The sequence below is a fragment of the Scophthalmus maximus genome, chromosome 8 (genome assembly GCF_022379125.1).
Source record: "Scophthalmus maximus strain ysfricsl-2021 chromosome 8, ASM2237912v1, whole genome shotgun sequence".
NCBI classification, from domain to species: Eukaryota; Metazoa; Chordata; class Actinopteri; order Pleuronectiformes; family Scophthalmidae; genus Scophthalmus; species Scophthalmus maximus.
This window is the reverse complement of record NC_061522.1, coordinates 25285149-25299777: the sequence shown is the minus strand read 5'-3', so window position 1 is coordinate 25299777 and position 14629 is coordinate 25285149. Positions and strand designations below refer to the sequence as shown.

Below are 14629 nucleotides of genomic sequence, written 5' to 3'. Positions count from 1 at the left end.
TGAGATGACACCTTTCTGTTCACTGCCTGAGTTTTTTATTGTCCTCTTTTGCTTAGTCTGGGTCGACCAACTTGTTAACCTTTTGTCATTCCTTCCTTTCCACCTTCACGCACTCTCTCCGCCTCGTATCCTTGCTGTCACCTGCCCACCTTCCCTTCCTTATTGTTTCTCTCCAATGCAGCCTACCATGTTGAAGAAGACTCTGCAGTGTTTGGAAGGAATCCACCTGAGTCAGTCTGGATCTCTGCTGATGCTGTATGTGGACAAGCTGCTCAGTACACCTTTCAGGGTTCTCGCTCGCATGGTGGACACACTGGCGTGTCGCAGGGTAGAGATGCTGCTAGCTGAGACTCTACAGGTACCTGTTTATTGTATGTTTATATTTTTGTGTGACAAACAGGAGTTTGGTGGCAAATTGATTTTTTTTTTCTTGCCTACGGCGCTCTTATGAGAAAGCTTGGGTTTAAAGTTTTACTATTTCACTCAAGAAAATGTTATGTTGAAATGTTTTACAATCTGTGTTGTTTAATGATCATATACTTCATTGCATTATTCCTTATACTTCATGACACCTTCCAGAACAGCATAGCCCAGCTGCCTGTGGAGGAACTGGACAGGATCCAGGAATACCTCCAGACAAGTGGACTCGCTCCGAGGTATTACTCCTGTGTATTGCAGCCATTTTGAGGAATATGTTTTAGTTTTTTGTTTTACTTGTGACTAGTGGGGTTATTTGCTTTATTTACTTTAACCAAATCATAAGCATACACAACAATGCACATGCAAGTTTTAGTTTTTGTGTTTGGAGTTTCCCCCTTACCACTTCTATTCGAAATCCAAATCACTCTTACATCTCTGTCCAATGGATACATGAATTAACATGTCATATCCTCTGTCACAGGCATCAGAGGTTCTACTCCCTGCTGGACAGGTTCAGAGCCACTGTTGCCAACACTAGCAGCCCCACCCCTCCTGTGACTTCACACCCCTTGGATGGAGATCCACCCCCTGCGCCTGAACTGGTTATCGCAGATAAGGTGAGGGATGCAAGCTCTGTACAGTCCATCCTTGACAACAAAGGACTTGTGAATCTTTCACGGTTTCAGACATCATTTGAGAGAGACGAAAAAAGTGCACAAAATGGTTAGATGTGAAACAATCATTTGTTTCTAGGAGTGGTACGTGGCTCTGGTGAAGTCTCAGTGCTGCCTTCGTGGAGATGTTTCCCTGTTGGAGACAACAGAACTACTCACCAAACTACCTCCTGCTGACCTCTTCAACATCATGAGCGGCAAGGTGATAAAGTGTCAAACACAGCCCTTCTGTACGCACAATTTCATTCCCCAGTGAATTTTTTTTTTCACCATAACTTGGATATAGTTCTTTTGTTCATCCAGCAGTTTTTGGTTTGTCTGAATTCTGTGCTCTTAATATAATGGTGTGGAGTTTGTTTTTGTTGCAGTGTCCAGAAATCAGACTTCACAAACACGTATTCTTCAATTTATTGATTAAAACATTCATTGTAACTTAACATGCCTAAAATGTATATTTTGCCCTCTGTCGTCTTTTTCACCAGGATTTCAACCTGAGCCTACTGTGTCCATGCCTGAGTATGGGCAAGCAACGGTTAGCACGAGGTCAGGGTTCGCTCTTGTTGGAGACTGCCTTGCAGGTGACCCTAGAGCAACTAGCAGGGGTCACTGGGTCACTTCCTGCTCCACACAGGTCCTTCCTGCCACCCTCCCAACCCCAGCCCTACTGGGACCAACTGGCTGATGTGTATGGTGAGAGTGGGAGGGATGGGCATTATGATTCAGAAAGATTCTCATTACCTCTCATTACCTCTGCGAAGGAGGTTGTTTTCATCTGCGGTCCGTTTGATTGTCTGCAGAATTACGCAAAACTAAACGGACTTCCACAAAGCTTGGTGGTATAACATAAGAAAGAAGCGTTGATTTCCCATGGAACTAGAATGTTATTCCTCTCAAGTTCCAATATGCCCTGAATACAATAAAGCAGCACCAAATTGCACACACGTAGATATCAGTCCCCTAAATATGCCAAGATCCATATGTTATTTCCTGGGTAATCGGTGAAATTGTGAAATAACACTCATATCTAGCAATGTTAAGAAGATGGGGGAAAAAATCGTTCATTCACCACCGTGCCAAAATTGTATCGGTTATTTGTTGGTCCATGTCCCATCCTTCCACCAAATTTCGTGTTAACTGTTAAACTGTAGATTTTGCGTAATCCTGCTGTCAAACAAATGGACAGTGGGAGAAAATATGGTCTCAATGGCAGTGGTAATAATGCATGGATCTTATTGGGGGGAGGGGTGTTTTATTTATGGGACCAGTATATCAGTGTGCAATTTGGCGCTTATCCAAATAAAAATCCAGATCTCGCAGATTAAATGTGGTTTCACAATGTGCCTGGCAGTGACGTGCGTGTTGGCTTCTTAACAGGATTATATAACACTACTAAAGAGTTCCACCAAACTTTGGAGGGATTGGGATTCTTTAACTATGTTTTATGAGGAATAAATAGTTTAGATTATCAGACCACTTTCTTTTATAGTTGTTCTTTAAGAACTAAGGTAAGTTTGAGTCCGAGTGCTGTTCCTAGTGCTTTCATTTTGTTCCCCTCTCATAAGACTTCCCACTCTGTTTCAGATGAGCCCGGTTTCTACCCCAGGGTGTTGTCCCTCTGCAGAGCTTTGGCCCAATACCTCCTGAGTGTGAACCAGCTGCCTTCCTCTCTACACATTCCCTCTGACAAGGAACACCTCATCACCACTTTCACCTGCACTGCCACCGAGGTAACAGACCACATGTTCATGAGTGCTCTGGATGAGAGCGATGACTCGATGCATTAAATCAAAGTAATTTGATGGAAAATTATCTTGTTTGTATTTCAGATTAGAAATCCTAAACTGTAGCAACAAGTAATACTATTTCTATGATCGCTTTACTTCCACTGACTTAACCTGACTGTGTGACTCTCACAGGTGGTGGTGTGGCGTCTGCTCCAGGATCAGTTGCCCCTGAGTGTGGACCTGCAGTGGGCTCTGTCCTGCCTGTGTCTGGCCCTACAGCAGCCCTGTGTGTGGAACAAGCTGTCCACTGCAGAGAACACCACACACACCTGCTCCCTCATCTACTGCCTACGTCTGATCATTGTTGCAGGTAATGAGGACAGCAGGATGTGTTTGTACAGTCCCTCTGGTTTGGTACTGTCACATGCCATGACTGCCTCGAGACTCAACATTTTGTGTCATCTCATTGTGGATCAAACATTTTTTTGGTCTTCCCAGTGGCTGCGAGTCCTGGTGACCAGCTGCTGCATCCAGAGAAGAGAAAGACGAAGGCGGAAAGAGACGCTGAAGGAGACCAAGTGGACTCCGCACATGCCGAAAGTGAGCATACTATTTAATGCAAATCTTGTCTTGATGTTTATGCATGTTTGTTTTTTTTTTTGTTTTTTTTGATGTTCTGAGTAGCTCTAATTTGAAAACTTTAAGAGATCTATGTCAAGTTTATTCTGTGTTGTAGACATATGCGAGTGGCAGGCATGTGAGATCATGGCTGAGCTGGTGGAAGGCCTGCAGAGCATCCTCGCCTTGGGTCACCATAGGAACGTTGCATTCCCAGCTTTTCTAACTCCAACGTTGCGCAGCATTGTCATCAGTCTGTCCCGACTGCCTGTTGTCAATAGCTACACCCGAGTACCTCCACTGGTCAGTGTGAAATGAAATTATATGTGCAAATCAGTTACAAGAATGCATTAGTGTATTAGTTTAAATGCTGTGTCTGTGTGTAGGTTTGGAAACTGGGCTGGTCCCCTCAGCCTGGAGGAGAGTTTAGCACAATGTTACCTGAGATCCCTGTTGACTTTCTGCAGGAAAAAGATGTCTTCAGAGAGTTTCTCTATCGCATCAACACACTGGGTACAGAAACGGTTATGAAATCTAGTTTTCCCACTTTGTCTCTATTCTTGTATATAGTATCTTAACACACTGATATCTCCTTTTATGAATGATGAATTCATTTTGTAATGTGATATTTTCACATCTGCATGGACCGTGGTTGTGGTACATTTAGGCTGGAGTAGCCGGACACAGTTTGAGGAGACCTGGGCCACTCTGCTTGGGGTGCTGGTCACCCAACCCATCACAATGGACCAGGAGGTGGAGACGCAGCAGGAGGTACAAGCACAAAACAGAACCATTTTCACTGGTAAACCTGCTGCTGGTTAGTAAGATTCATACAAGTACATAACCTGCTTCTCCTACATATGCACTCATGAAATGACTTATATTGACAAACAAGGACAAGCATTTATGTACTTCATTAACATGCTCTGTATTTCATGACTCCTGAGACTACAGTGTGTTGTGGGAAATTATTTTTATAATTATCTGTTCCCTGTCTATCTCTTGCATGTCTTTCCTACCAATTTGAATTTTTTTGTTAATTCTTTGGTGTTTAGGAGGATTTGGAGCGTACCCAGTTGAATGTTTTAGCGGTTCAGGCAATCACCAGCCTGGTGCTGAGTGCCATGACCCTGCCTACTGCTGGCAACCCTGCAGTCAGCTGTCTGGAACAGCAGCCCCGCAACAAAAGCCTCAAAGCCCTTGAAACACGGTAGCTGTGCAACCATTATCTGCTGACTGTGTAGCAGCCTAACATAAGCATGTGGCAATATTCACAATTTTTATTTTTGTGCACAAAGGTTTGGAAGGAAACTAGCGGTGATCAGGGGTGAGGTGGAGAGAGAGATTCAGGCTCTTGTCTCAAAGAGAGACAATGTCCATACACACCACCCATACCACGCCTGGGACCCCGTGCCCTCTCTGTCAGCAGCCTCTGCAGGTAACCGACAACCTACATCCACACACTCAACAATTCAAATACTATTTCTTTGATTTGTTAAATCTGAAAGAATTGTGGTTAAACATGGTTTCAGCAGGAACTTTGATCAGCCATGAGAAGCTGCTGCTTCAGATGAACACGGAGCGGGAGATGGGCAACATGGACTACAAACTGGGACAGGTAAGAAAAGCGCGTGAAAAGCAGTGATGGTCAATGGGATGCTTGAACAATGCATTGGTTGAAATTGTTTACATTTCACATTAAATGTGTGTTTAACTTGTAATCTCTCTCCAGGTCTCCATCCACTCAGTGTGGTTGGGTAACAACATCACTCCTCTCAGGGAGGAAGAATGGGGTGAGGATGAAGAAGATGAAGCAGACACTCCAGCACCCACCTCCCCGCCGATCTCTCCTATAAACTCTAGGTTCGACAAATGACACACATTCATATTTAAGTATTTAAGTCTCCAGTGCATCAGGCATCAACCTGCATTGAAATAAGCTTGCACACTGTGACCTACCATTGTCTCTGTGCTTTCAGGAAGCACCGTGCAGGTGTGGACATCCATTCCTGTTCTCAGTTTCTCCTGGAGCTCTACAGCCAGTGGCTGATCCCTGGCTCCCCAAGTAACAGGAGAACTCCAACCATCCTCATAAGTGAAGTGGTCCGATCAGTGAGTTGCCACACAGATCAAGACCTAATGGGAACATTAGCCCATGCTTTGAAGCACCAAAGAATTTTTTTTTCTCTTAACCTCTCCAACTTCTGCTCCCTCTTGCCCTTCTCTGTAGCTGCTGGCAGTGTCAGACCTGTTCACAGAGAGGAACCAGTTTGACATGATGTTTTCCACGCTGATGGAATTGCAGAAGCTCCACCCACCGGAGGATGAGATCCTCAATCAGTACCTGGTGCCTGCCATCTGCAAGGCTGCTGCTGTGTTGGGCATGGTGAGGCCTTGAGTGGGTTGTGGACGGAATGTGATGGTAGAATGTGTGCGTTTGTGATTAAGTATACAATTAACCTGTATCTTGATATTCTACAGATAAAATGTAAAGCACCTTGAATGTTTATTTCCAGGACAAAGTAATAGCTGAGCCGGTGTGTCGCCTGTTGGAGATAACCCTGCGCAGCACCCACTTGCCAAGCCGCATGGGGGCCCTTCATGGAGTCCTGTATGTGTTGGAGTGTGACCTGCTTGATGACACGGCCAAACAACTCATCCCCACTGTCTCCGAGTACCTTCTCTCCAACCTCCGGGCTATAGCTCAGTCAGTCTCTGTCATTACTCAAACAAATGCAGACCCTAACCTCATTTCATCAGCTATGAGCTGAATTGGTAATGGAAGGGCAAAATAAAGCCAATGTGTTTGGCTTTATTTTTCACACACACACACACACATACACACACAGTGTAAGTGGATCTTTGAATCAATAAGCTTTATCCAGTTTAAAGAGGTGATGGAAATGGTGTAGGGCAACTCTTGGCCACTAGGGACAGATCTTTGTCTAAAACATAATCAGGTTAATCCAAACGTTGTCCCCCTCACTGTGCATGACTTCCGTCTTTGTTCTGCAGCTGTGTGAACTTGCACAACCAGCAGCATGTGTTGGTGATGTGTGCAGTGGCCTTCTACATGATGGAGAACTACCCTCTGGATGTAGGAGCTGAGTTTATGGCTGGAGTTATACAGGCAAGGGAAAATTAATAAGGGGAAACAAACCTGGACCCAATAGAATAAAAGTTGAAATGTAAATGAAAACTTGTTTCTCTAACCGGCTCTCGCTTCTGTCCCTGTCCTTCAGTTGTGTGGTGTGATGGTGTCAGCCAGTGAGGACTCCACTCCCTCGGTCATCTATCACTGCGTGCTGCGTGGTCTGGAGCGCCTCCTGCTGTCGGAGCAGTTGTCCCGTGTTGATGGAGAGGCACTGGTCAAGCTCAGTGTGGATCGAGTCAACATGCCGTCACCACACAGAGCAATGGCTGCACTAGGCCTCATGCTAACCTGCATGTACACCGGTAAGAAAGGTGCTAACATGACTTACCCTGCATGCTGGCTAATCACCAGAATGCACTGTAGTAAAACTGATCCTTTCATTACTGCTGCTGCAACCTCTCAAAATGGCATCAAGCTAACTGGCTCAGTTTCCTGCATGGTATATTCGTAGTAGACTACTTATGAGTTCTCTTCACTGAGGCTGATATTACCGACATTAGTTTGGCTTACAGCAGTGCAAATGTAACTGTTAAAGGCTCTGCCTCAATAAGGCTATGTGTCATTTCTTTCCTGTGTTATCGTCCTAGACCCCTTCCTTCCTGACGTTGAGTAGCAATGCAGGTTGAGCGCGATTAAATACACAAAGAAAATGTTTTTCTCTGAAACAAAGGGAAGGCTTAAAAGAGAATAATGCAAAGTTCAAAAAACACATTGTTAGAATATCTGGCTGCCACTGAGCCAACTGCAGTTCTAAATTGCTAGCTTAAAATGGATTGAATGCACATGCATCTCAAATAACATACAAGAGCTGAAATAAGAAATTGTATCTAGAGACAAATTGAGATTTAATGTATGAAAAAGTTACTCATGAGCAAATCTGTCCCATTTTAACATTGTTACCATTTCAGGTAAGTACAGGTAACTGTTGTGATTTACTCTAGTATTGGCTTTAACATGTAGCTTGTACGTTGGAGAGTGGGGGTGCATGTCTGGTAGAAGGGAAAAGATGTGCTTAAAATTAAAATACTATATTTTAGAAACCCAACTAGTAATTGTCCAGACTGATAGTACCCACATGTTTTCAGTGTGAACCACTTCATGGATAATACTTTTAAACAATTGTTTCACGACAGGCCGTGGTATACGCCGAGGAGGGCCAGCGACCCACTTAACTGTGATATAATGAGCGTATATCACGGCCTGAAGTGAGCTATTGCTTTCATAAAAGGTTACAAGAATGGCAAGATGAATGTAATTGACACAAAAAAGCTTTTCTTTTTAGAAATACAAAAAATGTGTCCCTCCTTGCTGCCTGCACAGTGCACGGTGTTTGCTATGCAACCCACTAGCGTTCCTCAGAAAGAAGGCTATGAGACGGGAGCTGGGTTCGCTGGCAATTAACGTTGGAACGGTTCACAGGCTACGGCAACCAGCTCTGTAATAGTTACTTCAGTCGCGGAGTGATACGGACCTGTGCAATCTGATTCAACGTCATAGCCGTTATATACTCTAATTATATCAGGGTTTTGAACCGATCAGATCGCTTGATTTCAGCTACCTGTTTTATAATAGGTTTTAACCATTTCTCAACCATTGCTTTCCATTTCAACTATGATGGAATAAAAAAAAGAACTGCTTTCTGCCCGATATGTATTATAGTGTTTCCCACAGAACTAGATCGTTTGTTGTAGCAGCTGAGCTGGGTGTAGATGATTAAATGTGCATATCATATGTACATTACGTGTTACATATACACATACAGTCCTGGGCAAACACATGCTCTCATGCACCGATGTGGCCGGGTTCCTCCTGGTGCTGCCAATGGACAGGAAAGGCCGACTGACAGAGAGAGCGTTTGTGAGTGGGGAACAGGGGAGTGATTGAATCTAACAATAAGTCAAGGAAAAGAGACTTTACTAATTTTAAATGGTAAAGTGTGGCAACCTATGTTGATAATGACAATATCACACCAATTAATTTGTGGTCAACACTGAGAAGTGTGAACCTTTATAAAAGTTCATGATGAAACTGTGGTGTGGCCTCAGTCTAGGTCACTGATGGGAAACACTATTGTGGACACTGTACTGTCCCTTTGATATACCCTACCTCTAACCCTTACGTTAGTACCTACTAACTTTAGCAACTCTTAGCTTGTTGTCCTTATGCTAGAATTTTTTTTGCTGAGAGTTAACCACCAAATTCCTTGAGTTAACTTCAGCTCTTGCAAATGCAAACAGACTTAAAACTTTCTGCATACCACCTGTAGAGCAGTGCAAGCTGAAGCACATTCGGGTCACAGGAGGCTAATCTAGTATGTACTGTAGCACTGTACCCAGGAAACATGGCATTGGAAATCTCTTAATAATTTAAATACCAGTCATTTATGGAAAACCTACTTAAGAATGTTGCTTGACGTGGTTAGCTCCCTGAAATTCACAAATTTTCTGTTTGAGATCAACTAAATTCTGGTCTGAAACCCCCCCCCCCCCCTTTCGTCCTCTCAGCGGTGCTTGCGTCAGGTTCCGACGTGACAGGGGTTAGAGGTCAGGTTGACTCTGGCTCTGTCGCAGCAGAGACGATGGGCGTCACGGCGGGTCATGTTGGTTTCTCCTCAGGCAAGGAGAAAGCCAGCCCTGCCAGTCGCCCCGCCCACTCTGACCCTCAAGCCCCAGACAGCGAGTCGATCATTGTTGCCATGGAGAGGGTCTCTGTGCTCTTTGACAGGTACACACAATCACACCCACCCCCCGTTCTACATAAACAGCACACATTTGTAGAAGAAAATCAAACCACACATATGACATTCTTATTTTCCAGTCTTCCTTCACGTATATTGTTTTACACCTATGTTGGGTTTGTTCAAAAATAATCTACTGTACATGGTGATAAAAAGCAGTTTCCTACGTTTTGTTTCCCATCATCATTTCTCTGCTGGGATTTCCTGTTTGCAGAATCAGGAAGGGTTTACCCAGCGAGGCCCGGGTGGTGTCCAGGATTCTGCCACAGTTTCTGGATGACTTCTTTCCGCCACAGGACGTCATGAACAAGGTCATCGGAGAGTTCCTGTCCAATCAGCAACCCTACCCGCAATTCATGGCCACTGTCGTGTACAAGGTCAGTGGCAGGACACGAGTCCCTGCAAATAAAAATCACTCAAGTTTTTTTTTTTTTTCTTTTGTGCAATTTATTTAACAATAAGATGAAAAACTTTGTAGAATCTTAACACTTAAGGCTCAAATGGCAAAATTGGATCTGATTATTCCTGATTTATTTTTTCAAGTTCTTTAACCATAGAAATGCTGCTTAGTCCCCCCCCTCTAAATCTTTGTATCATTGTATCCAAACTTGCCCCTCCCCAGGTTTTTCAGACACTTCATGCCACGGGCCAGTCGTCCATGGTGCGAGACTGGGTGCTGCTGTCCTTGTCCAACTTCACTCAGAGGACACCAGTGGCCATGGCCATGTGGAGCCTCTCCTGCTTCTTTGTCTCTGCTTCCACCTCCCAGTGGATTTCAGCCTTGTATCCTTACATAACTCACAGCAGAGCTCATGTACAATACAGTGATTGGGTTGTTGTATGAGCACAGAAGTGTAAATGTGAGTAAATGACACTGGTCTGTTGTCCTTAACCTCACCTGCGCTCAAATAGACTGCCACATGTGATAAGCCGAATGGGCTCCAGTGAAGTGGTGGACATCAACCTATTCTGCCTGGCGGCTATGGATTTTTACCGGCACCAGATTGATGAAGAGCTGGACCGCCGGGCTTTCCAGTCTGTCTTCGAGACTGTGGCGTCGCCTGGCAGTCCTTATTACCAGCTGCTGGCCTGCCTGCACTCAATCCACCAGGATACATCACTCTGAGAGCCACAGACATGGAGGCCCATAGGGAGAGAGGCCTGGGGGGTGGGGATGAAGCAGGGGTAGAAAATTGGAGTAATGTGAGAAATGTGGCAGGTCGTAAAATTAGATCCCCCTGTATACCTCCCTCTTGAGTTGTGATGGTGGGGAACTACGGTATGTTTTATTACAAAGACAGAATTACTGGAGTTACCATGATGAATTCAAAAGAATGAGCATAAAACTAAATCATGTCAATTTTGGGGTCTGAAATGTCCAAGTCTCTGAATGGACTGAGCTCCTGCACCTATAAGAAGGAGACTGGCTGCAAACCCTCTAACTGGTTCTGCCTAAAACCCCCACCCATCCACCCACAGATCATTCCTCAAGACGAATGACAGCACCTTAAAAGTGTGTGTGTATGTATGTATATATATATATATGTATGTATATATATATATATATATATATATGATTAATCAAACAAAAAAATAGATTTTATTTTCCTGTGAGGACTTGCTTGAGTATTGTGATGTCAGTCAAGTCAAATAGAGAAAAACATTAGAAAATAATTACATATTTAAAGATTTAATGCAACTATTTTTCAGTGTGTTTTGTTTAAGAGAGTTGTGGTTAGGAAATTGACAATGTGTTGACACAAGTTGTTAATAATTAGTTTCTATGAAGACCTTTTTATATTTGTTGTGGTCATTGTGACACATGCATTAAATAGAAACATTAATGTGTAAGAATGATCACTGGAGGCATAGTTGTTTTTGTTTTATTATTTTTTCCACCTAAGGAGCAGGGGATGGGTGTTGCAATTGTATTTGCCAGTGCAGATATGGCAACTTGTTTGGACTCATGTCAACAAGTTTCTATGATTCCTGCATCTGGTCAATGACGATATGTGGATGTTCTAGTGAGAAGACACAGACAAGTACAAACTGAGCTATATATATATATATATATATATATTTAAAAAAAACCTCACTTTCTGCTGTTTTATCTGTGTAAGGGCCCATAAATCTACACCTAAAGTCACATACCAAAACTTATCTTTTTTTAAACCAGTAGCAGGGGGGAATTAATTTCCTTATGATTTTATGATAAATATTATATTTGTCTAGTAATTTGTTTTTAATACGTACAACTCCCCAGTGCACCTGAATGATTCCAACTGTTGAGTTCTTGTAATTTTTTATCTTTGAATTCTCAGAATGTAAGATGTGACTATTGTTGTAATAAGACTGGAAGTAAGTTAGTCACCTTTAAATGGAGTTATCGTTGTATCTTGTAAAACTGTAAAGTAATATGGACGCCATGGTGCATGATTGCTGTGTAAAAAGATGAGATCTTAAATAGATTTATAATGTGATGTCATATTCTTTTTGCCGTCTTAATGCGCGTGCACATACACACATACACCCCCCCACACACACACACACACACACACACCACCACCACCACCACCCCACCCCCACCCAACCACCCACCCACCCACCCACCTACATACATGATTAGAAGATTTATCTGCCGAAGGCAGGAAGCTACAAGCCTGTTTCATTGAAGACTTAGCCTTGAGTTGCCTGGAATGAGCTGGACGTTTGTTGCTCTGTACATACACTTGCCTTAGATAAAAGACTGAATATATGTATGTCCTGTACACTGAAAGCTTGAAAGCATGCTTAGCATTACTGCTATTTTCTTGCGTAGTCCTTGATACTGTATTGCCGTGGGTTACGGTTTCCATGACTGTCATGCGGGAGAGAAAACAATTTAAAGGGAGCCTTGTAACCTTAGCAACCAACAGCAGCTTTGACAAATCAACAGTCAGAAGAGGTCTGGCCGAGTTATGCCATGTGACAGCTGAGGTTTTCTGTTTTTGTTGAGCTTTAAATATTTTGTCTTGGTTAAATATTTAATCATTTATTGTCTTTGTGGAGAATATTAAATACACCAAGCACTTAATAAGTTGTCACCTTGATGTTAGATAATTTCTTAAATGCTCCACAGTACATAAAAGTAAAAACATTGATTCTAAATATGTCCCCACTTCTCAACCTTTAAAAGGAAATGTAACTGGTTTCCTTAGATTATGATAAAATTATGTATTCACACAATTCATAAGTCCTCTGCAGCTGTTATTGAAATTCCAATGTGAGGCCTCTTAAGCAGATTAAATCAGTTTTTTCTCAGATTAGTTTGGATCTGTGATACGATAAAAGAAATGGAAGATGAAAGAAAAATGTTTTCCTCTACACTACCTATGTGTAAGGAAATTGTTTAAAAACTGGACAGAGATAAAAATTCTTTTAAGCTTTTCTATTAGTATCCTTCCCCAGGCGTAAAAACAAATTACCTAGTGGAGTTCCCTGCAGGGGGTAATACGATTAAACAGAAATCTTTTGTGATTTTGGGAGTGGAGGACAAGGACAAAGGTCATGTTTGACTGATTTAACGATTGCTTCCCCTTTAAGACTTTATTTTTATTCCACTGGAGGAATGAAGGACCTTGGTGGATAACAGTCTCTAATGAAAAAGCAGAGAATCACCATGTTATGTCTTTTCTTTGCCATTTTCTTTAAGTGTCCCATAATCACTCCTGTCTTTATGATTACCATGTTGGGGCTTTGCTATAAAATAATACCTATTTTCCCCTTTCTATAAAAGTTAAAGTAAAGAATAAAGTACAGTTTGGTGAGCACTTGTCATATAATTGTGATTTATCCAGTAATTCTCTGGAGATGGTAGAAGCTGCATTGACTGAGGATTCACTTTGCTGCATTTTAAAGGGCATCCACTGCTTTATTTTTTTTTAAATTTTATTTACAATTACCTGTAATATATGAATAAAAGATTGTGTATTTCTGTTAATTTCAATTATTTTTAAGAGATTAATCACTGCATATTGTCCATTGTAGAAATGAATAAATTATTTAATGATGCTTAACTCATGTGTTTTGTGATTTAATTACACATTTTACTTGTAGATGTGTAGATGTAACATTTAGATTTAACATTTACATTTTATCTTTTACAAGAAAAGTAAATATCAAAAGTTCACAAATATTGCTGTAAATCTGGTCAAGTGACTTAAAAAATTTGACTTTTTTATACGTTGTTTCTTGCTAAATGTGGCGAAGTGTGCTCCACTGTACAATAGGCACCCCATAAAGAACAAGCTGTTGCCAGCCAGCTCAAATTAACCAGACGGGCAACAAATGTTCAAGCTGTGTTGAGCAGAAAACACAGAGACAATACAATTTATTAACAGTTTGTATAAAGGTTGTTGTTTTTTATTTGACCTTTGACTCCAACTGAATTTAACATGATCAAGTTATCATATTTGTCTAGTTTCCTAAACAAGTTTCCCCAGGCTGCTGTTCCCTTTCATAGAGCACACTGTGGAAACATACAGGTCCTTGCTTTACAGCACCCATTTAGATGGTTGGTTCATGATTAAAAGGTATTAACAAGATTACCAAGTAGCTGCCATATGGTTCGTGAAGTACTGACATCATGATGGCACAGGTATTAAAGCAACTGCACATTGCAAAAATCTTTTATGATTGAACTTAAAGGATTTGGCATGGCATCTGTGTCACTTAGACTTAGCAAAGCACTTTGTAGATCAGTTACAGGATGAACCAGGACAATCTCTGAAAATAAGCAGGTGGCACTTTTGGATAGAAAATAAACACGTGTCAGCAATGCCTTAAATCTTTTTATTGACTTCATTGCAACTCTATATTGTAAAACTTGGATTCGATTTGAAAGTAAAAGAACAAAACTGAATCATCAGACGTGATGCGCTATAACTGATCTTTTCTTATTTGAATTAGACATTCAGATTAAAAAGTTGAGCTCCAATAACACCTTGCACATGAAAGACATCAATGCAGAAGTGGGACAATTTAATTTGATTTACTGACATGAACTCTGTCCCCGGTACAGTAGGTGTCTGTTGGGGCTGCTTCCCACTGCCTTGTGTTGACCTTACTATTCACAGTAGGATTTGATACCACTATTCAGCAAAATGGATACACTTCTCTATCCAAGACACACAATTATGAAAGATAATTTGACCCATATGAAGTTAATGGCAACCCTACAATGATGTTGAATCATTTGAACTGTTTGAAGTCTCCCCCTCCGTTGCCCACTCTAAACACACGTCCCTCCCTCCCTCCCTCTCCT

At 42.0% G+C, this 14629-nt stretch overlaps 1 protein-coding gene across 12 annotated transcripts in view; it reads left to right on the top strand.

The window, feature by feature from the left end:
* The window catches only part of htt (huntingtin), a 54946-nt gene extending 41564 nt beyond the window's left edge, over positions 1-13382 (top strand). For 6 of the 12 annotated variants that reach the window (XM_047333772.1, XM_035636678.2, XM_047333774.1 and 3 more), the window contains 24 exons: positions 182-358; positions 580-656; positions 902-1037; positions 1174-1296; positions 1577-1784; positions 2676-2821; positions 3011-3188; positions 3317-3418; positions 3555-3739; positions 3823-3949; positions 4104-4207; positions 4492-4646; positions 4735-4874; positions 4969-5054; positions 5169-5299; positions 5416-5548; positions 5667-5822; positions 5953-6143; positions 6452-6566; positions 6679-6892; positions 9095-9314; positions 9542-9704; positions 9950-10110; positions 10240-13382. In XM_047333772.1, the coding sequence (XP_047189728.1) occupies positions 182-358; positions 580-656; positions 902-1037; positions 1174-1296; positions 1577-1784; positions 2676-2821; positions 3011-3188; positions 3317-3418; positions 3555-3739; positions 3823-3949; positions 4104-4207; positions 4492-4646; positions 4735-4874; positions 4969-5054; positions 5169-5299; positions 5416-5548; positions 5667-5822; positions 5953-6143; positions 6452-6566; positions 6679-6892; positions 9095-9314; positions 9542-9704; positions 9950-10110; positions 10240-10453 (3642 nt within the window). In that variant the 3' untranslated portion in view covers positions 10454-13382. The remainder of the gene's footprint in view (positions 1-181; positions 359-579; positions 657-901; positions 1038-1173; positions 1297-1576; positions 1785-2675; positions 2822-3010; positions 3189-3316; positions 3419-3554; positions 3740-3822; positions 3950-4103; positions 4208-4491; positions 4647-4734; positions 4875-4968; positions 5055-5168; positions 5300-5415; positions 5549-5666; positions 5823-5952; positions 6144-6451; positions 6567-6678; positions 6893-9094; positions 9315-9541; positions 9705-9949; positions 10111-10239) is intronic. The other 6 variants (XM_035636681.2, XM_047333778.1, XM_047333771.1 and 3 more) reach the window with 3 other exon arrangements.
* Positions 13383-14629: the final 1247 nt, after the last annotated feature.